This window comes from Peromyscus eremicus, chromosome 23 (assembly GCF_949786415.1).
Source record: "Peromyscus eremicus chromosome 23, PerEre_H2_v1, whole genome shotgun sequence".
NCBI lineage: Eukaryota > Metazoa > Chordata > Mammalia > Rodentia > Cricetidae > Peromyscus > Peromyscus eremicus.
Window position 1 is genome coordinate 28,317,959 of NC_081438.1, and position 24,428 is coordinate 28,342,386.

Here is a 24,428-nt window from a genome sequence, read left to right on the forward strand (position 1 = left end):
AGGTTCTGAGATCAAAGGCATGCGCGCTCCACCACGCCCAGCTACTGTGAGATTTTTGAACACATGCTTTATTGGGGTGAGGTACAGCCCGGGCTGACTGACAGATCTTCATAGACCTTGTTTAATCATTTGCTTCTGGTCCAGTCCCAATTCACCTTTACAGTTGTAAGACCCTTGAGGACAAGATGGTGGCTGACTCTCCAAGGCTCAGACATGTAGAAGGCTCTTGGGTTATTTCAGGATCAGAGGGGAGGGTGTTCCCGACCCTGCAGCTGATCAAGCAGGAGCAGTTGGTTTTATGTTGTCTTCTCTCTCAGGTGATGGGATAAGTTAGAGCCCCAGGGAGCCCCCTTCACTGACTTCTTCTGTCTTCGGCAGATATCCCCCCCAGGTACTCATTCCAAGCCCTGCAGCCACACTACGGGCGACCCTACCCCTTCCTGCTGCAGCCCACTGCGGCTGCTGACGCTGACGGCCTCGCCCCTGACGTACCACTCCCAGCTGATGAGCCCGAGCGCCTGGCACTGTCTCCTGAAGACAAGCCCATCTGCCTGTCACCTTCCAAGATCCCAGAGCCACCCCGGGACAGTCCAGAGGAGCCCCTGCCGCTCGTTGACTGTGAGGTGAAGGCTGAGGTTGAGGATGTCGAAGAGGGCCCCACGGAGCTGCCTCCCCTCGAGTCACCGTTGGCTCTGCCTGTCCCCGAGACCATGGTGGCTGTAAGCCCTGCAGGGGGCTGCGGAGGTGGCCTGCTAGAGGCCCAGGCGCTGAGCACAGCGGGTCAGGGCTGCCGGGAGCCCTCTGAAGCCTCAGACTTTGCGCAAGTGGCTGAACCACAGATAGAACTGCCGGGTAGGACAGAGCCCTGCGTGGCTGCCCTGGAGCTGGGCACTCAACTGACACCTGAGCCGCTGGTGGAGACTAAGGAAGAGCCGGTGGAGGTGCCCCTGGATGTGCCAATGGAAGGGCCCATGACAGAGGCAGGGCCTGAGGACGGCCTGCCCCAGCCATCCCTGACGGAGCCTCAGCCCGGCCTAGAGCTCTCAGACTGTGACTTACCTGTCCCAGAGGGCCAGTGTCTGAACCTGGAGGCCCAGGAGGCTGCACCTGCTCCGGGGAGTACCTGCTATCTTGAAGAGAGCTGCTCTGAATCACTCCTGCCAGGCCTGGAGGACCCGCTGGCCGGCATGAATGCACTGGCAGCTGCAGCCGAGCTGCCCCAGGCCAGGCCTCTGCCCTCTCTGGGTACTGGGGTACCAGCCGGGGAGAAGCTGGACACAGCCCCCAGCGTAGGCCTGGAACACAGCTTCCTGCAGGGCATCACCCTGCTGAGTGAGATAGCTGAGTTGGAGCTTGACCGCAGGGGCCAAGAGGTTGTAGGTAAGTCCTGGGGCTGAAGGTTTCTGATGTTCTTTTTCAGAAAATTGATAGAAGCCAGTGGTGGTGGTCCACATCTGTAAATCTCAGCATTTCTGAATCTGAGGCAGGTCTGTCTCTGTGGTTCTGGGTTAGCTTGGTATACACAGCAAGGTCCAGGCCAGCCAGTAGATTTACAGATGTAGATTTTTTTTTTTTTCTTAAAAGCTTCCAAGGCTCCCAGAATATGTCTTATTCACATTCTTTTTGTTTTTGCTTTTAATTGTAAAACGAGGATTGGTGGCACGAGCTATCATCCCAGCTACATGGAAGCCTGAGGCAGGAGGATTGTGAGTTTAAGGTCAGCTTGGGCTAGAGAGAATAGAAGGCCAGCCCAGGCAACTAACTGAAACCCTGATCTCATGATAAAAAGTAAAAAGAGGGCTGAGGATTAGCTCAGTGGTAGAGCACCTGCCTAGAATCCCCCAGTGAGGGGCTGGGGTGTGGCTCAGCGGTAGGGCACCTGCCTAGAATCCCCCAGTGAGGGGCTGGGGTATGGCTCTGTGGTAGAGCCCCTGCCTAGAATCCCCTAGTGAGGGGCTGGGGTGTGGCTCAGTGGTAGAGCACCTACCTAGAATCCCCCAGTGAGGGGCTGGGGTGTGGCTCAGTGGTAGAGCATCTGCCTAGAATCCCCCAGTGAGGGGCTGGGGTGTGGCTCAGTGGTAGAGCATCTGCCTAGAATCCCCCAGTGAGGGGCTGGGGTGTGGCTCAGTGGTAGAGCACCTGCCTAGAATCTTCCAGTGAGGGGCTGGGGTGTGGCTCAGTGGTAGAATGCTTGCTCTATGGATTCCATCTCAGTATTGAAGTGGAGATGGGAGGAGTGAGAAAACAACCAGAGGTGCCATTTTGATGAACGTAAGTCGTAAGTCTCCGGTTCCATCTCCTTCCTCTGGCATTGTATGAGAGCAGGAGTTTTTTTTTGTTTTGTTTTGTTTTTTTTTTTTTTTTAAGTTAAATTGGCTTGGAGAGAGGTTGGACGGGAGTGGGGGTGAGTGAGAGGGGCGACTCCATGGGTAAAGGCACCTACACCAAGCCTTGATGGTCTTGAGCCCAGAACCTACATAATAGAAGAGAGAACTGATTCCCAAAAGTTGTCCTCTGAGCTCCACATGTGTGCTGCAGCATGTGTGTGCGCACGGATGTGTGACACACACACACACAAGTAAATAAATGTAATGCAATAAATGGAACATAGTTCTGCTGGTAGAGTGCTTGCTTGCTCAGCATGCATGATATTCCATTCAGCACCACTTGAACCAGTAATCCCAAAGCTTGAGAGATGGAGGTAGGAGGATCCAGACTTCAAGGTCATCTTCTGGCTACATACTGAGTTTGAGGCTCGGCTGGGCTATGTTAGACTCTCCCCCTCCCCCGTCCCCAAAGGGCAGAATTTATTTGCTCATGGAACCAAAGTTGAGCAATAATAAAGCGGCATTAGATACAGCTGGAGCTGGGCGCTTAAGTCATCTTGAGGGTTTTTTTTCCTGTGCATGCCCAGTTGGTTCTTCCTTTTTCTGCCTCTCTCCCCTTCCCTGTTCTACTTTCTCTCTGTTGACCTCATTTTGCCAGGCTCACTGCCCTCAGTGGTGCCTTCAGGAATTCCTCCTGTGCCTGTGGGCCTGCTCAGCTGGTCTGAGCCTGTCCTTCCCAGAACCCCAGTAAGAACTCAGACTCCTCATCATGGGCCCACTGGAGTGCATGCTTTTTGCAGTACAAAAACCTGCAGCTTAGGGCCTGCGGGGATGGCTCCAGTGACAAAGCACTTGTCACCTAAGTGTGAGGACCTGGGTTCAAATCTCAGAATCCATATAAAGCTGGCTATGGAAACAAGCATCTCACATTCCTTTGTTGCTACAACAAAATTGGAGGCGGAGCTAGAATTCCAGCCTGTTGTACACGCCAGGAACAAATACTCTTTCTCAAACAAGGAGGGAGGCAAGGACTGACACCTGACTAGGCATCTGAATGTCTACATGTACAGTGGGAATGCATGGTTGGGGAGCAGGGACTGCCTTCATGCACCTCCATACTAGGTGCCTGTTGCTTTTTGAGGAACCTCTCCTCATACTCCTAGAGATTAATTAAACCCCCAAATCAAAGGCCAGCAGTGAGCAATAGCTGGGCCCACCTCTAGGTCATCTCTGATTGTGACAGCCACAAGCTTATTCACTTGTTTGCTGGAATTGCTTGAATAGTTTGCCAGTGACTGGGCACCTTTGACTAGAGATCTTTCTTTCTTTCTTTCTTTCTTTCTTTCTTTCTTTCTTTCTTTCTTTCTTTCTTTCTTCTTTCTCCCTTCCTTCCTTTCTTTTTTTTTTAAAAAAAGATTTATTTATTTATTATATATACAGTGTTCTGCCTGCATGTATGCCTGCAGGTCAGAAGAGGGCACCAGATCTTATTACAGATGGTTGTGAGCCACCATGTGGTTGCTGGGAATTGAACTCAGGACCTCTGGGAGAACAGCCAGTGCTCTTAACCTCTGAGCCATCTCTCCAACCTTTCCTTTCTTTTCTTTTCTTTTCTTTTTTTTTTTTTTTTTCTTGAGTCAAGTATGTAGCCCAGGCTGGCCTAAAGTCTGCAGCAATTCCCCTGCCTTATCCTCTTGAGTGCTGGGACTGTAGGCATGCTGTGGACCCATCCAGTCCTTTCTTTTTGGTTTGTAGATGTCTGACCTTTGCCTGCCTTTGTTTTAAGACTTTTACTTCCTTTGGGAGAAACCATACATATTAGATTAGGACCTACCTCAATCCACCTCTGTAGGAACCCTCTCTTCAGTCGAGGCCACATCCTGATGTACCTATGAGATTGGTTGGGCTGGTGCACACCTTCGGTGCCAGCATTTGGGAGGCCAAGGCAGGCGGCTCTCTTGGACTGTAATATCTGGGATTAGAATCCAATTGTCTATATAAGTTAGGGGTTGCAACTGTACCCATAAAGGCTGGCTTGGCATGTGTCCCCTGGGTAGCTTTGGATCAGGAGGCTGGTGGGAGGGAGATGGACCTTCTGGAACACAGGTCAGCTGTCCTCTGCCTCACTGAGGACCTTGACGTGATGAGGGTGGAGTGGAGCAGCACTGGCCTGCTTCATCTTGATACAAGGAACCTGGTAGGTTCACTACCTCCTGGCCTTTGTTTACCCAAGGATATATAAAAATAAAACCCAGGCCGGAGAGATGGCTCAGCTGCTAAAGCCTGGGCTCACAACCAAAAATAAAAGAATAAAAACCATTGGCTGGGTTCCTTGGGCCTATAATCCCTGTTGTGACCGAGACATGAGGAGTGAAAGCTCCAGGACTGCCTGTTACATACACTGTCAGTTCAAAGCCAGCCTGAGGAACTGTTGCAAAGTAAAAAAAGGTTTGAAGATGTAGCTCAGGATAGAGTGCTTGCCTAACGCATGCACAGAACCTTGGGTTCCATCTCTAGTAATGAATAAGCCAGGCACAGTAGGACAGCCTGTTACCCAGCACTCAGGAAACAGAAGCAAGAGTGTCTGGAGTTCAAGGCTAGCCTGGACTACATGAGACGCTGTCTCAAAACAAAAGAGGAAAAAAGTGGAGCTGGAGAGATGGCTCAGTGTTTTAAGAGCATCGACTGCTCTTCCAGACGTCCTGGTTTGATTCCCAGCACCCACGTGAGCAGTTTACAACCATATGTAAGTTCAGGAGCTCCAACACCATCTTCTGGCGCGCGCGCGCGCGCGCGCGCGCGCACACACACACACACACACACACACACACACATACACACACACACACACACACACACGCAGACACACCAGGCAAAACACATTTAAAAAAAAAAAAAAAGCTGGGCATGGTGGTACACACACCTTTAATCCAAGCACTCAAGTGGTAGAGGCAGGCAGATCTCTAGGAGTCCTAGGTCAGCCTGGTCTATATAGTGAGTACCAAGTCAACTAAAGTTATATATCTCAAAACATAATTGAAGAGTTAATTATATATAAAAAAAATTTGATTGAAGTAAACCACTGATTTTCACTAAGGGGAGATATTTTTCTGTCCTCTGGGATGTTGGCTGCAGCAATTCTGGTTGTCACTGGTTCAGAAGGACACTGCTGACACCTAGTGGGAACAGCAGGGAGACTTCAGTGATTCAGCCAGCGTGACATGGGGCAGCCCCCAGCTCAGGAGTCCAGCCAGCATTGGGAACCAGGCTTCCAAGCCTTGATTATTATATAAAGTGCTGGGATTATTAACGCTCACTCTCTTGGCCTTCAGACATGGATGATTGCGTTTTCTTTCTCAAATATGCCTGAATTGTACACAAAAATTGGTTAACTTTTAGATCAAAGAGAAAATGTCAATTTGAAAATGAAAAGAGGGCCATTTCTGTGAGTTAGAGGCCAGCCTGGTCTACAGAGTGAGATCCAGGACAAGCACCAAAACTACAGAGCAACCCTGTCTCAAAAAACAAACAAACAAAAAAACAAAAAACAAAAAAAAAAAAAAAAAAAAGAAAGAAAAAGGAAAGAAAAGAAAAGAGGGCCAGTGAGATGGTTCAGTGAGTAAGGTGCTTGCTGCTAAGCTTGAGGTCCTGAGTTTGATTCCCTAGAACTCAGGATGGAAGTGAGAGAGCCAGTTTCTGAAAGGAGGTCCTTTGACCTCCATATACATACTATGTATATGTAGCAATTCTCTTTCTGTTTCTCTCTCATAAAACACACACACACACACACACACACACACACACACACACACACAGAGTAAAATAAAAACAAAATTAAAACAACCCGGCATGGTGATGCAGATCTTTCATTCTAGCACTCGGGAGGCTGAGGCAAGAGGATTGTCAGTTTGAGGCAGACATGGTCTCATGTAGCTCACGTAGCCCTCAAACTCTGTATGTAACCAAGGACGACCTTGAACTCCTGATCCCGGTGCCTCCACTGCCTGGGTACTGGGGTTATTCTTGTGTGTTATTATGCCTGTTTATGGTGTTGGGGATTGAACCTAGGGCTTTGTGAGAGCAAGCACTGTATGACTGAGCCAACATCCCCAGCCCTCCATTGTGTTTTAATATTTATGCAGGAGGCTGGGTGTGTTAGGAACGTTTGAACATGACAATACATTCCTGGAACTCTGGGATACTATGTCACATTCGCCCCCAGAAGAGACTGTGTGTTGTGGTCTTTACATCTTTCTCCTTGATTTGTGCTTTTTAAAATATGTACTTTTTGTGCATGTGTGTAATTCTGATGTGCATGCACACACACACACACACACACACGTGTTTAGTGTTGATTTGCACATGCCACAGCATGTGTGTGGAAGTCTGAGAAAAAAACCTCTGGTGCCCGTTTTCCCCTTTATTCCCTGTTTGCCACAGGAAGTGCCGGGCTAGCTGGTTCTCCAAGTTTCTGGGGAATTTTCCTCTGCCTGACTTCTGTCTCACCATAGGAACACTTGTAGGAACACTGGAACTATGAATATATGTTCCTGTGCTGGGCTTTACATGCATTCTGGGGATTTGAACTCAGTGCCTCACAGTTGCAAAGTGAGCATTTTCTTCAGCTATTTTCCCTAGTCCAGTTTGTGGTTTTTATTTCTGTCTCTCTCATTCATTTGTTTATTTTATTATTATTATTATTTTTCCTGAGACAGAGTTTCACTATGTACTCTTGGCTGATCTGGAACTCACTATGTAGGCCAGGCTGGCCCCTAACTTCTAGAGATCCACCTGCCTTCCAAATGCTGAGATTAAGGGTGTGTGCCCATGCCTGGCCCTTTTTAAAAAATATATGTATTATTTATGTGTATGTGTATGTATACATGTGAGTGCAGGTGCAGAAGGGTTGGATGCCCTGGAGCTGGTGGCTCTGAGCTGCTAGATGTGGGTGATGGGAATTGAATTCAGATCTACAAGAGCAGCTCACTTCCTTACCTGCTCAGCTGTGTCTTTTTTGTGTGTGCTTCCCAGCCCCCCACCCCCACCGTTGTTTGTTTGTTTGTTTGTTTGTTTGTTTGTTTGTTTGTAAGGAGGGAGGAGTCAGTGTGGCCTGAGCTCAGGCCTTCTGCCCAAGCCATCTGAGTGCTGGGGTGACAGGTGGTTCCCTGGACCTCTTTTCTGATGTAGGAAACAGCATATTCACCAATGAGAAATTTAAGTAGGAACACTTGGGGATGGATACCCATTGTCCTGAGAAGGAACCTCTGCCAGCCTTTGGTCATTCTGAAGTAGTCCTGACCTTTCACACACGCTGCGGGGACAAAACTGTTCCATATCCGAGGTCCGAGCATTCTCTTGTCTTTGACACTGTGTCCTACATCCCAGAATGGCTTCAGTCCAGTAGATCACAGTGTGATGTGCAGTTTCTGGAAGTTTGGTCTGGCCTCAGGATGGCTGGCTGGCTGGGTGGAGCCATCTTGCCAGTGGTCCAGGTCCCAGCACTGACTCACCTGTCTCTCTCGTTCCCCAGGTGCAGATCCAAACCTGGCCGTGCGACCCTCGCTGGAGAGCCTGCTGGCCGCCAGCAGCCACATGCTGAAGGAGGTGCTAGACAGCCCCTTCTCAGATCCGTTCAAGAACTTGCGGCTTCCGCGTGAACTGAACTCCAACAAGAAATATAGCTGGATGCAAAAGAAGGAGGAACGGGTGAGCCCGATGGCTTCTCTTCCTCCTGCAGGCTATCCGTCCTTCCCCTCTTGCTACACTCTGTCAGGCATGTCCCTTGGGTGCAGTGTGATGACCTGGAATGAAAGCAGACTGGCAGCGAGGCCTGGGGCTACCCTTTGCTGCCTGTGTGGTCTCGGGTAGCTGCCGTCCACTGCAAGCCCCTGTGTGTAAATAACACACTTGCCCTCATTAAATCATGACCATGTCATCTTAAGTTTTGATGCCGCCTGGCAAAGTTGGCATTAGGGGGTCCTGGACATAGAGAAGAGGCAGGTCCACAGAAAGTAGGGAACAGTGATAGAATAACCTGGTGGCTTATATCTTGTAACCCCGGCAATTGCAAAGCCGATACAGGAGGATTGCTGAGAGTTCCAGGCCAGACAGACTAGGCTACTTAGTTGGTTTGAGCCCAGCACCACCTACACTGGACATGGCGGTGCTTGCCTGCAATCTCAGTACTCAGGAAGGAGAGGCAGAAGGTTAAGAGGTCAAGGTCATCCTTGACTACGTACTGAGTTTGAGGCCAGCCTGAGCTACGTGAGACACTGTAAAATCCAACCGAAAAGGGGGACAGCAATGGGATTAAAGTCAGTCTTTGACAGGGGTGAGGTGGGGGGGCATAAGCAAACGTCGGCATCCTCATTTGTCCCCCCTCCTCCTGACCCTCCCTCCAGATGTTTGCTATGAAGTCTTCCCTGGAAGACATGGATGCCCTGGAGTTGGACTTCCGGATGCGACTGGCAGAGGTCCAGCGGCGGTACAAAGAGAAACAGCGTGAGCTGGTCAAGCTCCAGCGACGCCGGGATTCGGGGTGAGTGTCTCCCCAGCTTGCACTCCATCCTGGACATCTGGTCGGTAGGTCGACTGTGGTAGTCATCAGGTGTGTGCGTGGACCCAAGCACCCCGCTCCGCGCCCCGCCCACCCCAGGTTCCCAGCCGAGCCTGTGAATTCTTTTTAAGGGACAGGCACGAGGATGCCCATAGAAGCCTGGCACGCAGAGGCCCTGGCAGGCCGCGGAAACGGACCCACACCCCGAGCGCCCTGTCGCCCCCCTGCAAGAGAGGGAAGAGCCACAGCGGTGGCGGAAAGTAAGGCTGGCCCCTCGGTGGATCGGGGACTGACTGGTACCCAGCTCGGAGGGGAGGAGCAGGGCCCCCCTCTAAGGCGCCCACTACTGGGCGCCAGGGGACCTAGTAGTGCCTGGTGCTCTGATCCCTGAACGGCAGCTCCCAGAGAGCCCGGAGTGCTGCCCAGACCAGGAGGGTGAGCGAAGAGAGTGGAAAGATGAAAGTGGAAAGATCGTCAGTGGCTTAACTCTAACCCGAACACTTGGCCCCGCCTTCCTGCCCCGCCCACTTCTTCACCGCCTGGGACTAATTCTTGCTTCTTTCCGTGGCTCCTCCCTGCGGAAGTACCACTTCAGCTCCAGCCTTCTAGGACAGGCTGGATACATCCCTACCCTGCTGGGATCCCACAGGAGACCAGGGCTGCTCTCTGGGGACAAGGTCCTCTTGGGTGGCACTGCAGCCATTTCAGGGGCCCCTCCTGAGGTGGTCTTGAATGCTGGCTGGGATGAGGGCTCTTTCTCTCCAGAGCCAGGCTTCTGTACAGATGGGCTCCAGCCTCCCCATGTACCTGAATGGGCCATATGAGGTCCGTTGAGGAAAGGGGTCCTACAGCTTTCCGTGTTGGTACACAAGGGTGGGTGGATACTAGGTTGGCCAGTGCTTTGAAACAAAAAGGAGTCTGGAGGGCTGGCTCGGAGTGGCCACAGGCAAGGCAGTGGGATATTCATGGTCTTGTCATGAGAAAATGGCCTTCATCTTGCCACATCTTTAACCTTGGATGATCCTGACTGGAAAAAGGACAGAGATGAACGTATAAGAACAGAGATGAATATATGTCTGTCTCCAACCACAGGAGGATAGAAGAGCGGCTATGGAGAAATAGATAAAGTATCTGGGGCCACCAGCGATGTAGGCCTAGTGACCAGGAGTGTCACCATTATGCTAACCTTCTTGCTCTGAGTTCCAGCTCCACCACTCCTGTGACGCTGGCCCATTGTTAGCTTTTCTGAGCATCCAGTCTCTGTTTTTCTCACCTATTTAAAAAACAAACACACCAGCCGTCACGAAGGCACTGGAGATACAGTGCAATGGGTAGAGTAATTGCCTAGCATGCACCAAGCCCTGGGTTTTGCCCCCTTCTGTGTCCCTGTTCTCCAGAAAAGGGAGTCCAGTGCAGGGCTTCCCCTTCACACCAGCATTTGATATAATCACCCCTCCTACCCTGGTAGATTTCCTTAGTATTTCCTGACCTTTGCTCTTGGTGCAGTTTTGGTAAAGATATGTCTTAATAGTTGGTGTGTGTGTGTGTGTCTGTTTGTCTGTCTCTCTGTCTCTCTGTCTGAAACCGCATAAGAGAGAGGCTGGTGGAAGATGCCGACTTGAAGCCCCCCTCCCCCTTGGTACTCCATTCACTAGCATTCACCTGTCTTCCCACACTGGTCATTCTGGTGTCCATCACTGTTTCTTTCCACATCTAGAGCCCAACCCCTGAGGGCCACATGGGTGGATGACCCCCTGCCTTTGAGTGTGGCCTGGCTGAGGTGCTGACCCCCATGATGTGTTTGGCTTTCAGGCTAAACAGTAAATCCCTGCTGACTTCAGATGACTACGATCTGGGAGCTGGGATAAGGAAGAGGCACAAGGGGCCTGAGGAAGACCAAGATGCCCTCATCAGCATAGGGAAAGCCCGGGGCAGGAACCAGAGCTGGGATGATCACGAAACCTCATCTGACTTCATGAGTCAGGTCAGTAAATCAATCTTGCAAGACTCTGGGATGCAGTCCTCAACTTGGAGGTCTGGAGGTCATACCAGAGACAATGAACCTTCTCGATAGAGGACGGTTGGTCCCTACTGCTAGTTAACTTCCTCCCTGTGGGGAGAAAAGGAAGTCCCAGGGGAGATCAAGGAGCTGGCACAGTAACAGGAGGTGGAGGTAGGGCTAAACACTACATCAGTTTGTGTGCACTGAGACGCTGCTTAAGCAAGCGGGAGGTTAGATCGCAAGCGTGTAACCAAATCGCGGTTTCTCCGTTGTTTAGCAGTGTAATTGTTTAATGAGCACCTTGGCGTGGCACATGGCCTTGATGCTATTGTGAGTCAGTCTGAGTTCTCCGGGGGTAATTTCTCATTTCTACAGAGCCTTGAGACCGTGCACTTAGGGACCCTGTTTCTGAATGGTAATGTGCCTCCTCATTAAGTCTTGTGGGAAGGAGGTGTTTTGATTGGTTTTTGTCATCAGAGGTGAAATGTCACATAAAGGGGCTGGATGGGGAAGATAGTCAGTTTGGAGCCGTGGAGATGGCTCAGTGGGTAAAGCATTTCCTGTTTAAGTGTGATGACTGGAGTTCAGATCCCTAAAACCCACGCACAGCTGGGTGGGCATGGTGGTTGATCTGTAATTCCTGTTCTTGGGAGGATCCCTGGGGCAAGCTGGCTGTTGAGACCAGCCAGAACAGCCAACTCTGGGTACAGTCCTAGCTTGAGTGAGAAATCCTGCCTCGGTATAAAAGGTAGAGAGTGAAGGAGGAAGATGCCGGCTGTCACCCTCCACCTGTATTCAAATACATGCGTGCCTCTCTACATACAAACACACATACCATACACACATACATATGCAAAAAATAAAATTAAATTTAAATTAAAAAGGTATCAGGGCATGGTGGTGTGTGCAGAGAGTCCAGCCTGGTCTACACCACAAGTTCAGGTCAACCATGGCTTTATAGTGAGACCTTGTCTCAGGAAAAGAAAATCAAAATAAAATTTAACTCCTTTAATCCCAGTACTTGGGAGGTAGAGGCAGGAGGATCTCCGTGAGTTCAAGGCCAGCTTGGTCTACAAAGCAAGTTCCAGGACAGCCAGGACTCTGTTACACAGAGAAACCCTGTCTCAAAAAACCAAAAAGTTGGGGGGGCATGAAAAGATTGCCAGTTTTTGTACACTAGGCTCTTCTTTCCTCTCAGGTGAGCGATTTTGTTAATTATCTTAGCAACGCTATCCCAAACCCTCCCCCACCTCCTGCAAATGCTGATTAAAAATATATAGCTAGTACCCTGAAATGGCAGAGCGTTAATGCCTTTGAAACTGCACATTTCATTTCAACAAATGACTCCCATTGGCGATAGACATGCAAGGAGAAATTTAATCTGTGAAATCTCTAATCATTCTCCCTGGTCTAGGCATTCAAGGCATACTCCAGCCGTTTTCTTGGCAGCTCTGACCCATTTAGTTGGACAGGCTGGTTTAGACTGAGCAGCAGCCTCCGGCAGCTGCCGTGGGAGGTTGAGATAGAAAGCAGATCTGCTCTGGGCTCAATTTCTAGTCTTGGCTCTCATCGCTTCATCCAGCTACCTTCTCCCGCCCATCTGTAGTCCTGCTTTCTCAAAGTTCTTCTATAGGCACTTCCAGACAGGGCTGTGGAAAGCCAGGATGGGAAAGCCGTTGCCAGCTATGATTGTTACCATGGTAACAGCTTTTATAAGTGATTACTAGACCAGGCATCTTAAAATATTTTTTTAAGTTTTACGTGTACGGGTATTTCGTTTGTGTGTATGTCTGTGCACCACATGCGTTCATCTCCTGGAACTAGAGTTACAAAATGCTTGTGAGCTACCTTGTGGGTGCTGGGAATCGAACCTGGGTCCTCTGGAAGAGCAGCCACTGCACTCAACCATGCAGTTATCTCTCCCAGGCTAGGAGTTTTTAATAAGTGCTTTATTTATTGCATTTATGTATTTTTAAATAGGTTTATTTCTGTTGTTTTTAAATGTGTATCTATGTTTGGGTATGTGTGCACATTAGTGCAGATAGATACCCACAGCATCCGGAAGAGAGTATCATATTCCCTGGAGCTGGAGTTGCAGGGGATTGTGTGTTGGGAACTGAACTTGGGTCCTTTGCAAGAATATTACAGGATCTTAACCACTGAGCCATCTCTCTAAGTCCTCACTTTTTATTTATTTATTTATTTGTGTGTGTGTGTGCGCGCACATGCTCATGCATATCAGGGACATGTATGTCAGGTACGTGTAGAGGTCAGAGTCTATTTTCTCCAATCTGTAGGTTCTAGGGAATTGAATTCAGGTCATCAGACTTGGTGACAGGTACTTTACCCGCCGAGCCATCTCACTGGCCTGATTTAATGTTTTAAGGACCTTACACCCTGGTTATCTTCATAATAGACGCAGATAGCCCCATTTTAGATGGAAAGACTGAGGATTAGTTAAACAATTTCGAAGAGGACATGGGATGGGAGTTAGCCCAGTCTCATAAGCATTGTGACCCAAAATTCATGATTCTATTTGGCCATATGTCTTAATCTGTGACTCAACCTTCCTTCCTCAGCTAAAGATTAAGAAGAAAAAGATGGCGAGCGACCAGGAGCAGCTGGCAAGCAAGCTAGACCGAGCCCTCTCCCTCACAAAACAAGACAAACTGAAGTCACCCTTCAAGTTTTCCGACAGTCCTGGGGGAAAATCGAAAACTAGTGGGGGCTGTGGCAGATTCTTGACACCGTATGACAGCCTGCTGGGCAAGGACAGGAAAGCGCTGGCCAAAGGCCTCGGCTTGTCTCTGAAACCCACCAGAGAAGGTAAACACAAAAGGGCTGCCAAAGCCAGGAAGATGGAGGGGGGCTTCCAGGCCAGAGGCCAGCCCAAGTCTGTCCATTCTCCATTTGCCTCGGAAGTGAGCAGTCACTCCTATAGTAAGTATTGCCTCAGCGCCACTGCATGGTCAGCGCTAATCTTACATGCTCCGTAACCATTCTTGCCCTCCTCTGAGGGACTTCAGGGTATCTCGAAGCATTGCACTATGCCTGAAGCCAGATGATGCCAGCAAATGGCAGATGTGGTGTTGGATAGGCACTTGTAATTGGTGGATGGAAGTGGTTGCTAGTGGCCAACCTTCCACTGGCCATAGAGTGGCCTTGTAGAGTGACTTCTTTTTAGTCCTAGAGGTGATGGGCTCCATTGCCTGCAGGAAGTTTGTCATTTATACCAGACAGAAGTGCAGCCATGGGTGGCGGTGTTAGTGGGTTATGGAGGGATTAGAAGATGAGTGTGGGCCTAAGTGGGAAGAGACAAACTGGGAAGAACCAGGTTCTGTTTGATCCGCTTGCCCATGACAGCTCACTACTATGTCTGGATGTTCTTTTCACTTTGACACGTCTACTGCAATAGATAGCTATGTGTGACTGAGGAGCCAAGGAAATGGAGCAGCCTGTGGGACTGACTGAGCTTTCAGTGCACTTAAGTAGAGACTGGACTCGTGGTTGGTGTGTCAGAGGAAGGCAGCTCTCCTTGGCCTCTTGTGGGCCTTGGCCCTCTACCTGTCAAGGGAATGGTACTCACTCGTTCTGTATGGATGAGTACCTGATGCCCAAGACAGGCAGGTACTAAGGATGCGGATGCTTTGGCAGGCAGGAGGGGTTTCTCTATCTGGTCCCATGTCACAGAGCTTTTGCCCTGGCTGTCCTCAGGGTTTGCTTGTCTTCTGTCAGGTTCGCTGTGTCTTAGAATTTGCTAAGCTCTGGTTCCTGGGATATGTGTGTGTGTGATTTTAAGTGTCAACTGGAAAAAAAAATGACACCCATATGTCTTCTCCCCTTTTTGCTGGTAGTGCTGGGAAATTGACCTAGGCTCTGATGTTTACCAGCCCCAGTCCCCATCTCTCTGTATCTCCATCTGGTGTCTCCCTCTGCTTTTCCTCTCAGTGCCTGGTCTCATTCCGTAGCTTTGCTGGTCTTTACAGTGTATCTATGTATCCCAAGCTGACTTTGAATTTTCAGTCTTCCCACCTCTACCACCTGAGTGCTGGGATTACAGACATGTGCCACCATGCTTGCTTAATGAGGTGGTCTTTTGTTTTGTTTTGTTTTGTTTTGTTTTGTTTTGTTTTGTTTTGTTTAATCCTAGCACTTGGGAGGCAGAGGCAGCCTGGTCAACAATAGCGAGTTCCAGGATAGCCAGGACTACACAGAGAAATCCTATATTGGAAAAAAATAAATAAAAATAATTTTTTTTAATTGTGTGTGTGCGTGCTCATGAGTGCATGTGTGTGTGTCCTTGGAGGTCAGAAGAGGACATTAGATTCCCTAGATCTGGACTTATAGGCAGTTGTGAGCTGCCATATGGATGCTGGGCACAGAACTTGGGTCCTTTGGAAGAGCAGAGAGTTCTCTTAACCACTGAGCCATCTCTCCAGCCCAGTGTTTTCCTCCCTCCTCCCCTCCTGCTTCCTTCCTTCCTTCCTTCCTTTCTTCCTCCCTCCTTTCCTCCTCCCTCCCTCCCTCCCTCCTTCCCTCCTTCCCTCCTTCCCTCCTTCCCTCCTTCCTTCCTTTGTTTGTTTTTAAAGACAGGGTTTCACTATGTAGGCTTGGTGGGCCTAGAATTCACAAGGTTGGCCTCGAACTCGCGGAGCTCTCTCTGCCTCCTGAGTTCTGGGATGAAGGCATATAGTTTAAACTTAGAGCATGTGTGAGCTTTGGAGTTCAGGCTCCCCAGTTATGGTCTTCCCCAGGTGTCAGTGGCCTTGAGTCTGCTCACGTGCAGGGAGGTGGACGCTGTGCCTGCCTCAGGGTTAAGTTGCTGCTTTGTGTGTATTTTTGTTTGTCTTTGACCTGTGGGTCCCCAGGACTGACGCTGCAGTGTGTGTGAGGCCTGCCCATCCCCTCAGCCTTACACACGGGGAACGTGTTGGGTGGTGTTGGCTGCAGCGCTCCTCACAGCCAAGTGGTGTTTGATTACTTAGGTCCCTGCTCGTGAACAGGCACAAGGAGAGGAGGACTGGGGAAGAGAGTGGTGGCCTCTTGCTTTTCCAGTTGGGGTTGGAGGACAGGAATGTCAGGTCATACCTGGTGTATTCTTATGGGAGGCTAAGTTGGTGAGTGTCACCTGTCGGCAGCTGTGGCCTTGGATCAAGTTCGAACACAGAGGGAATGATGGCTACTGCATAGCTTGACAACCTGAGTTCCGTCCTCATAACCCACAGTGGAAGACAAGAACCAAGTCCTAAAGAGTGTTTCTCTCATCTCTGTATGTGTGTTGTGATACATGTGAGTGTGTACACACACACACACAAACACACACACACTAAAACAGAAGAACATGAGAAGGTATTATGGTAAAAGACTGGTGGTTTGGTAGGATTTGACATCCTCCACCAGACTCAGTGGGCTGCCCTGAAGTTGGGGTCCTGGTTGTGGTGGAAAGTGTTTTAGGGACACCCTGTGCCCCTGCGTGTTTCTCTTGGACTTGAAGATGTTAGGCGCTGCCAGGCTGTAGCTGTGTGTATTCATGTTCCTCTTGTTCCGCGTGGGTTATTAGAAGATCAAGGGATTACTTACTGTCTTGGCTGTGGGGCCCTTTCTTCTTGTCTTGCTCAACAGCCCAGCAACCGTGTGAAATAGCTCAAGATGGTGTATGTTTGGGTTGAAGTTGGAAGGGACCAAAGAGCCTCCTATGTTGGGCTCCTTCCCAACTCTGGCAACGCAACCATGTGTTTAGACCAGAGACTTAGAAAGCCATCGGCAGTAAGCTGGTCAGCTGGCTCTCTGATGGAAAAGAGAGTTGGGGGTGAGGGGAGCCCTGGCTGAGAGATCATTTCATTGTTGTGAATGCCCTCACCTACAGCCCATTTCAGTCTGCTGTTGCTGTGAAGCTGAGCGAGGACCTGGGAAGAGATACATAGGATTGGTCCTGGTCAGCTGTGTCCTCCCCTTAGAAAAGCCCCTGGGCTGTGTGCCATGTGTAGGGTGGACAGGAACCATATGCCTCTGGCCAGTAGAAATTGGAGGGTCCCTCCTCAGAATTTTGCTCATGTGTCATTGCCCCCAGCCCTCATACCCAGTGGCCGGAGAAGTGGATGTACCCAAGGTGGGTGATGGCAGCAGAGGAAAGGGCCTGGACTGCCTCTCAGTGGGCGATCCAAGCTGTTTGTGACAGATCAGAGAAGAGCTGGGGTATCTCACATGCCCAGGCTTGTGGACAGTTGGCGCTTGGTCCTAGCACATTTCTGTTTTCAGAGCACTGACCAGAAAAAGAGACAACAGCCCCCTCCTCCTTGTGCCCCACAACTTACCTGTATTAGAACATACTCCCAAGGGCTGAGAAGATGCCTCAGAGGGTAAAGTGCTTGTTGTGGAAGCATGAGAATCCAGTAGTTCCCAGGACCCACAGAAAAGAAAGGTGTGATAGCGCATGCTTGTGATACCAGTGCTGGGCAGGCATAGACAAGGAGGCCATCTGGGGCTCCCCGTCAGCCATCCTAGCCTACATGGCAAGTCCCAGGTCCCATTGAGAGACTTGTCTCAAAAAACAAGGTGGGGCCAGTGAGATGGGTAGAAGGCACTTGCTCCCAAGCCTGGCTACCTGAGTTCAATCCTTGGGACCCATAGGTGAAAGGAAAGAATTCACTCCCACAAGCTGTCCTCTGTCTTTCTCATGTGTTCCTTGGCATACTTACGTCCCCACACACGGACACAAAAGGTATTAAAATATAACAATTTTTTTTTTAAAGTGACAAGAATTTGAGGATCCAAGGTCAAGGTTGACCTCTGGTTCCCGTACTCATGCGTACATGCACTCCACACTCACATACACACAGAGACACAGACAGCACATACATACACACAAAATAAAATAAAAAAACCTACTTTGACCGCAGATACGGACTCAGACGAAGATGAAGACTTCTTGAAGAATGAGTGGTCTGCCCAAGGCCCCTCCAGCTCCAAACTGACCTCGTCCCTCCTGTGTGGCATGGTGGCCAAGAACAGCAAGTCAGCCACAGGCCCCAAGCTGACCAAGAGGAGCCTGGCGGGGCCCCGGACTTTGAAACCCAAGGCGGCCGCCAGCAGGAAGCAGTCCTTCTGTTTGCTGCTCCGAGAGGCCGAGGCCCGCTCCTCCTTCAGCGACTCTTCCGAGGAGGACTCCTTTGATCAAGGTTACTAGCGCCAAACACAAAATAACCTTCCATGTTTTTAGAGCGAGAGTGAGTGGGAGAGAGCGAGCAGGCGAGCATGCGAGAGTGTGTGCACACGGCAGGGATGGCTGTAGCCGTCTAGGTTTTTGGCAGCGTAGTCTGCCCTATCCGCCTATATTTTTTTTTTTTTTTGTATTCACTTTTTATTTTCGCTTAGACTTGTGATAACATCACTGGCCAACCTTTAGGGAGCTCTTACACGGACTCGTTTTTAGTCCCCCAGAATTTCTCACCTCTTCCCTCTGCACCCCACTGGCCCTCCCCAAAGGGTCTCCCCTCCCCAATCCAAAAGCCTAACCTTGCCTTCCCAAGACCCCCAGGCCGGCCTGGGCTTTCTCTTGGCATGAGCCTGGCGGAGGCTTGCCCAAGGAGCATTTTGTAAAAACGGACTTCTTGTGTGGGCATGTGACTTGCTGTTTGTACCGCGGTTTTGGTAATGCCAAGCTTTATTAAACATACCGAGTTCATTTTTAACTAAACTGTGTGCCTCGTTTCTCTTGCTATGTCCTTAACTAGACGTCAGGTTGCCGTTTCCCTTCATTCATTGCTCCTCCCCCCTCCTCTCTCCCCCCTCCTCTCTCCCCGCTCCTCCTCCCCCACCGCTCCTCCTCCCCGCTCCTCCTCCCCACTCCAGAAGCCATAGACATGGGTGGACTGCTTTTCTGTTATTCAAATATCCCTGGTATCTTTGGCATCCATTCCATTTTTCAGGTGTACAGTCAAGTGTTGTTTCATCTATCTGTTTTTGTTTTTGTTTTTGTTTTTTTCCCTTTTTAAGCTGCTTGTCTGTGTTTTATTTTTCTGGAAGCTTCTGCTGCTACCCACCAGTGGTTTAAAACAAAACAAAACAAAAAAACAAGAACAACAGTTAACTTACCAATACTTGTTTGCTAACACATTTCTGTTTTGAAGGGCATGTGGGCAGTACAGAGTCAAGGCCTTTTGGCCATCTCGTTGATCTTTGTTTTCTTCTTTTTTGTTTTCCTTGTTCAATTTGAAAGTGTTGGCTCGGTTTTCACGTTGAGGATCAAAAATGGTCTTCCGGGGGGCTGCTGACCTGAGGTCCAGCCTCAGCTCAGCCTAGGGGTCCACCACCAAAGAACATTCTGGCTCCCACTTTGCCGACATCAGAGTTGCAGCCTGCAGTTAGAAATTTGAGAGCCCTCAGGCCCTTCAATCAGAAAATGTCCCTGCGAGGGAAGAAAGTGAGACTGTTCATCACCCCTGGCTAGGGTCTGTTTCAGGGTAAATTCCCTTTAGAGCTAGAACTTGAAAATCCCCAGACAGGTAGCAACATGTTACTCATTCCCCCAGGATGGCCCCAGATGTGGGGAGGAGGGTCACAGGAGGGTCAGCCCTGGGACCAGGACTCTGGCCTACTTTCCAGTCTTCCTGGTTCCTAGTAGAGCTTTTCTCCTCCCACACCTGCCTTCCAAATTGGCAGAGATGCGTTTTGGGTTGACTGAGTGACGGTACGAAAGGAGCCTGGTTCCTTTTGGGCTGTTCCTGTAATATCTGAGCCAAGACAACCTGGGCTACAAGGCAGGTCACAGGCCTCCTCACCCTGGTCTTCTGCGGATGAGACTGGTTGGCCCCTATTCCCATGACTTGGGGTGGTACCTTTGCCCTTTCCCTACATGCCTTAAAGTCAGGGTCCCAGCCCCAAAGTTTTTGAGCCCCTCCACAGACCAGAAGCAGGCATCCCCAGGCCTCCTAGACAGTGAGTGCCAAGGACCATAACCCAGACAGGATTTGGAGGGGTGAGGGCCAGGGTTTGGCTCCCCAGCTTGCCCCTACCATTCAAAGCAAAACCAGCTGGTGAGGTCTCAGAAGGGATATTTGGGTAATAGGGCCTTCTGCCCCTTTGGTACTAAAACACTTAATTGGCGTGGCTTTTCTAGTATGTCTGCTTTCTCCTCCCAGCAGCTTGACCATCCCTCCAACCCTTGACCCCTACCCATGATGCTTTGAGTGTCTGTTTCGGTCTCTCGCATTTGCTCTCACGCTGCACTTGGACGCAAAGCGGAGGCTGGGAGTAGGGCAGGAGACGGCGTAGCGGGTTACTGAGTTTGAGTCCGAGCCTGGCTCGTTGCTCCGTAGGTAGGCAAAAAACATTTTCCTTTTCTATTCTCTGTTTACTCCCCCTCCTCGGGGTCTGCCCCCACCGGGTCTGGCAGCTGCACATCACTTTGGCCTTTATCAGGTTTTGGGATGTCAAGAACCCAACCCCTTGCCCTGAGCCAGGATTTAAAAAAAAAATACATATATTGATATTAAAGTTTTGTGTTTTTTTTCCCTCCTTCATTCCCTTGAGAGTCTTTGTTGGGACTTTTCTCCCCCTCTACCCTTGGCAAGCTCTGTGGATCCAGGTATAGACAATTCCAGAAATTCTTGATAGTCCTTTCCTCCTCAAGGTCTCTCAGCTCTCCTTGTCCTCATAGATGCTGGGCCAGTCAGACTAGACACTGCATGAGTCTTGACAAGCACTCAGTTGTGAGGACCACAGGAGACCTCAGGAGAATCCAGTTTCCCTCTTGGGAAAACACCCATTCTGGGCTTCTACCTTCTGCAATGTTCTGCAGCATCAAAGTGCTGAGACCACCTGCTCCTGGCTTTCTGGGATCGGACTATGGATCTCAGAAACCCAGAGCAGGGACTCAAACTCGCCCTCCCTGCTGGTGATGCCTACTGCCCGAGAATCCTGGGAAGAATGTTCTGGACTTCCAGTCTCCACAGCTGAGCAGCCAGGACAGAGGGGGAGTTTTTAGAAAGGGGAAGTTCCCAGTCCCCATCCCAGCCAGCCACCCTCCCCATCCCCTGCCCACCCTACCCAAATTGGCCAACTCCAGGGAGGCCTGATGTGGGGTTACCCAGGCGCTGCCGAAAAAGTCTGCCTACACTTAGCCTGCTTTGCCGCTGTGGCCCCACAGGGGCGGAGACAGAACCATGTGACGTCGCAATGTGATTGATCGCAAGTGCGCACTGCCTGCCTGCCCCTGCCTGCCCTGCTGGCATCCCCAGGCTGCTTCATCCATCACTCTGGGAACACCTCCCACCTCTCACCCTCTTAACCAACTTGCTCTCTCTCTCTCTCCCCCTCTCTCTGCCTTCCCTCTCTCCAGCCCCTGTGCAGACCCTCCTTAGCTCTTCCCACCTCCCCTCCCAACCTGGCTGGCCCGGCAGAAGCTAAGGTTCCCTGCCCTAGACAGGCAGCTCAGGCCTCTACCCTCTGGCACTGCTGGCGCCAGCTGCAGCCACTAGTTGATCTAACAAAGCTGTGATGTGGACTTTAGCAGGAAAAACAGTATTTGACCAGTATGTCCAACCCTCACATCTAGGATGAGTGTATCTAGCCATTGCCGCCCAGCTCTGCTTGGGCCCCAGTTCACAAGCCCTGGAGGCATTTCACACCTGGTGCCACCTGCTCCTTGGTGCCATTTCTCTTGGAAGGGCCTAAGCCAGTCTGTACCTTAGGGTGTCCTCACTCTAGTGGAGAAGTTGGTTGCTTGTGTAGAGTAGTGCTGACGGTCAGGTTGTTTTCTGTCAGCCCCATTGCCCAGCCTGGCAGGGGATGCCAGCCCCTGAGACAGCGGAGCCAGTTTCTGAGGTGAAGTTGTCCTCTTACCCAGCAAAGATCTGGACTGGACATCTTTAGCCCGAACTGCTGCCTGAGGGCTTGGCCTTGGGGGGGGGGGGGAGGCTTACATCCCTACTTCTGAGTGGGCTGGTCTGCCCACCCCCAGGGCAGTCTGAGCCCAGATCCATAGCTGACACTGTTTTTTGTTTTTTCTTCTTTTTTCTTTTTTGAAACTGGGTCTCACTGTGTAGCCCAGGCTGGCCTTGAACTGTGAGTTCCTCCTGCCTCAGCGTCAGTGTTTGGACCACAGGCATGTGCTACCATAACAGGCCATGCCACGTGGGATCCTATGTGGACCCTCCTAACCAGGCTGATGGGCTGGAGGGTCACCTCAGGCTCAGAGAGGCTCCTTAGCATGGGGGGTGCTAGATTCTAGCTCTGTTTTGGTATTAAACTACCAGGGCCCCCCTAGTCTCCAGGAAGGAGAGATCAAATTCTGCTTTCTGCTAACAGCTCCCCGCCTCCCACCTCTGCCTGGCCAAAATGCTATAGGCCCCCTTGTCTAGATCCTCCAGCCTGAGCCCAGCCCTCCCTTCTCTTCTCCCCTCCTCTGCCTCTCTTCTTTCCTATTTCCTTCCTCAGCCTCCATGTCTATGTCGGGGCGTGTGTGTGCGTGTGTGGACCGTGACGAGCGCTGTCTCCTGTCTTTGTCCATCTGTGTCTGTCCCCCGCCTACAGCACAGGTGCATGTCGGTGCTGCCCTCCCAGAAGCCCATCCTGACACCCAGAGCCACCCGTCTCCCTTCCCCAGGCTGCCCCTGTGTGGCCTTGGGCCGTGGGTGGGACTGTGGGCTGGTTCTGGACCCACCCTCCCCCAGAGGCCCTTGGTGAGGACAGAGACTGGAGCCAGGGTGGGTGGTGGGAGGAGGTGGGGGCAGCATGCACCCAGGTCAGGACCTTGATTTGTTCCTTGTTTTCTGCATGCCAGATGACAGCTCAGAAGAGGATGAGGAGGAAGAGCTGGAGGAGGAGGAAGAAGAGGAAGAGGAAGCCGTTGGTAGCTATAGGCTGGGTGCCGGGGAACAGGCCCTGTCGCCGGGCCTGGAGGAGAGTGGGCTGGGCCTGCTGGCTCGCTTTGCAGCCAGCGCCCTCCCCAGCCCTGTGGTGGGACCACCTCTGTCTGTGGTGCAGCTGGAAGCCGAGCAGAAGGCCCGCAAGAAGGAGGAACGGCAGAGCTTGATGGGTGAGTGCCATTGGCTGTGAGGTGGGTACTGCAGGCCCATCACAAAGATAAGGAGACTGAGGCTCAGTGGTGGGTGAGAGGGCTGGATGGAGCTTGTGTCACCTGACTCAGCCCTTACCTAAACAGAGTAGGGCTGGTTGACCCTCTTGGGCTGTTACCTTCTGGGAGGGGTGCCCAGGGTCACATAAGAATAGCTTTCTTCACCCTCATGATGTCATTAAAGAAACTGGTATTGCCAGGCGGTAGTGGTGCACGCCTTTAAACCCAGCACTCAGGAGGCAGAGGCAGGAGGATCTCTGTGAGTTCGAGGGCAGCCTGGTCTACAGAGTGAGTTCCAGGACATGCTCCAAAACTACACAGAGAAACCCTGTCTTGAAAAACCAAAAAGGAAAAAAAAAAAAAAAAAAAAGTAGAAGCTGGTATCTAGAGGGTCTCCGGGAGCTCAGGGAAGGCCGTGACCCAGGCTTGGGGACCAGGAGCCACTCTAGGGAGCAATCTCTAGGGAGAGAAAGAGTGACAGGTACAGAAGGAGGAGAAGGGGAAACATTTTGTGTCCAGGTCACTGGAGAAGCTCTGTGAGTCCAGCGAGGCAAAGGGGTGGCCTCGATGGCCTGGAGCTAGCAGCTAAAGGAGTCAGGGTTGGCAGGCTGCCTTAGTGGGCTGAGGGCATGACATTAATTGGGGCAGGAGGCTCAGGCTGACCCTGTCATCATATCCTGAATCCTCTGTCCCTGATGAGTCCCAGGTGTCCTTTGCTGCGGCTGGTGATATGTCGCTCAGTGGATAGAGTGCTTGCTTGGCCTTCATGGAACCCTGCATTCTATCTATCTCCGGCATTGATAAACCAGATACAGCAGTGCGTGCCCGTAATCCCAGCACCTAGGAGGCAGGAGGATGATCAGGAGTTCAACATAGCAACTTGGAGGCCAGCCTAGGATATATGAGTCCCTGTCTCAAGTAGGGGCCGAGGAGTAGGCAGGAGGCCTTTCAGTTGTACTTTTGTTGACTTTGCTTGTGTGTGTCTGGGTGCATGCATGCTGCAGCAGACAATGCTGAGGTCAGCGGTTCCGGGAATTGAACTCGGGTCGTCAGGCTTGGTGGCAGGCACCTTTTTCTATTGAGCCATCTTGTTTGGCCCCCTGTTGTTTGTTTATGCTTTTCAACCCCTTCTCCATTTGCCTGGCATGTAGTTTGCTCAGGTCTTGCCTTGGAGTATGCATCCTTCTGGAAGTTGTACCAAAGCATCTTGAGCCTGAATCTTCCTTTTCTTCAGCTTGAGGCCTTAGGGCATTTTAATAGAAAATGAATGGAGGTCGTCTGGTGCTTGGTGTGTCATCCTCTGAACCAGACACAGTTTGGGTTACCTCTCCTCCCATTCGTTTTGTGGTATCCCCTACATCCAGATTTCTCCAGCGGCAGCTTCGAGCTTCAAAAGGAAACCTTCCCATGGGCATTCTCTAGATGCCCCCAGTCACATGTGATTCTGAGCAGCCACTGAAGATAGCA

The 24,428-nt window shown here is 50.8% G+C and overlaps 1 protein-coding gene across 4 annotated transcripts in view; it reads left to right on the plus strand.

Moving 5' to 3' along the window:
• Positions 1–24,428, plus strand: part of Tnrc18 (trinucleotide repeat containing 18) — a 94,305-nt gene that overhangs the window by 43,223 nt on the left and 26,654 nt on the right. For 2 of the 4 annotated variants that reach the window (XM_059249653.1, XM_059249654.1), the window contains 8 exons: positions 379–1,380; positions 7,858–8,033; positions 8,729–8,865; positions 9,015–9,143; positions 10,696–10,867; positions 13,465–13,825; positions 17,785–18,063; positions 22,668–22,922. In XM_059249653.1, the coding sequence (XP_059105636.1) occupies positions 379–1,380; positions 7,858–8,033; positions 8,729–8,865; positions 9,015–9,143; positions 10,696–10,867; positions 13,465–13,825; positions 17,785–18,063; positions 22,668–22,922 (2,511 nt within the window). Of the gene's footprint in view, positions 1–378; positions 1,381–7,857; positions 8,034–8,728; positions 8,866–9,014; positions 9,144–10,695; positions 10,868–13,464; positions 13,826–17,784; positions 18,582–22,667; positions 22,923–24,428 lie in introns of those variants that run through there. The other 2 variants (XM_059249655.1, XM_059249656.1) reach the window with 2 other exon arrangements.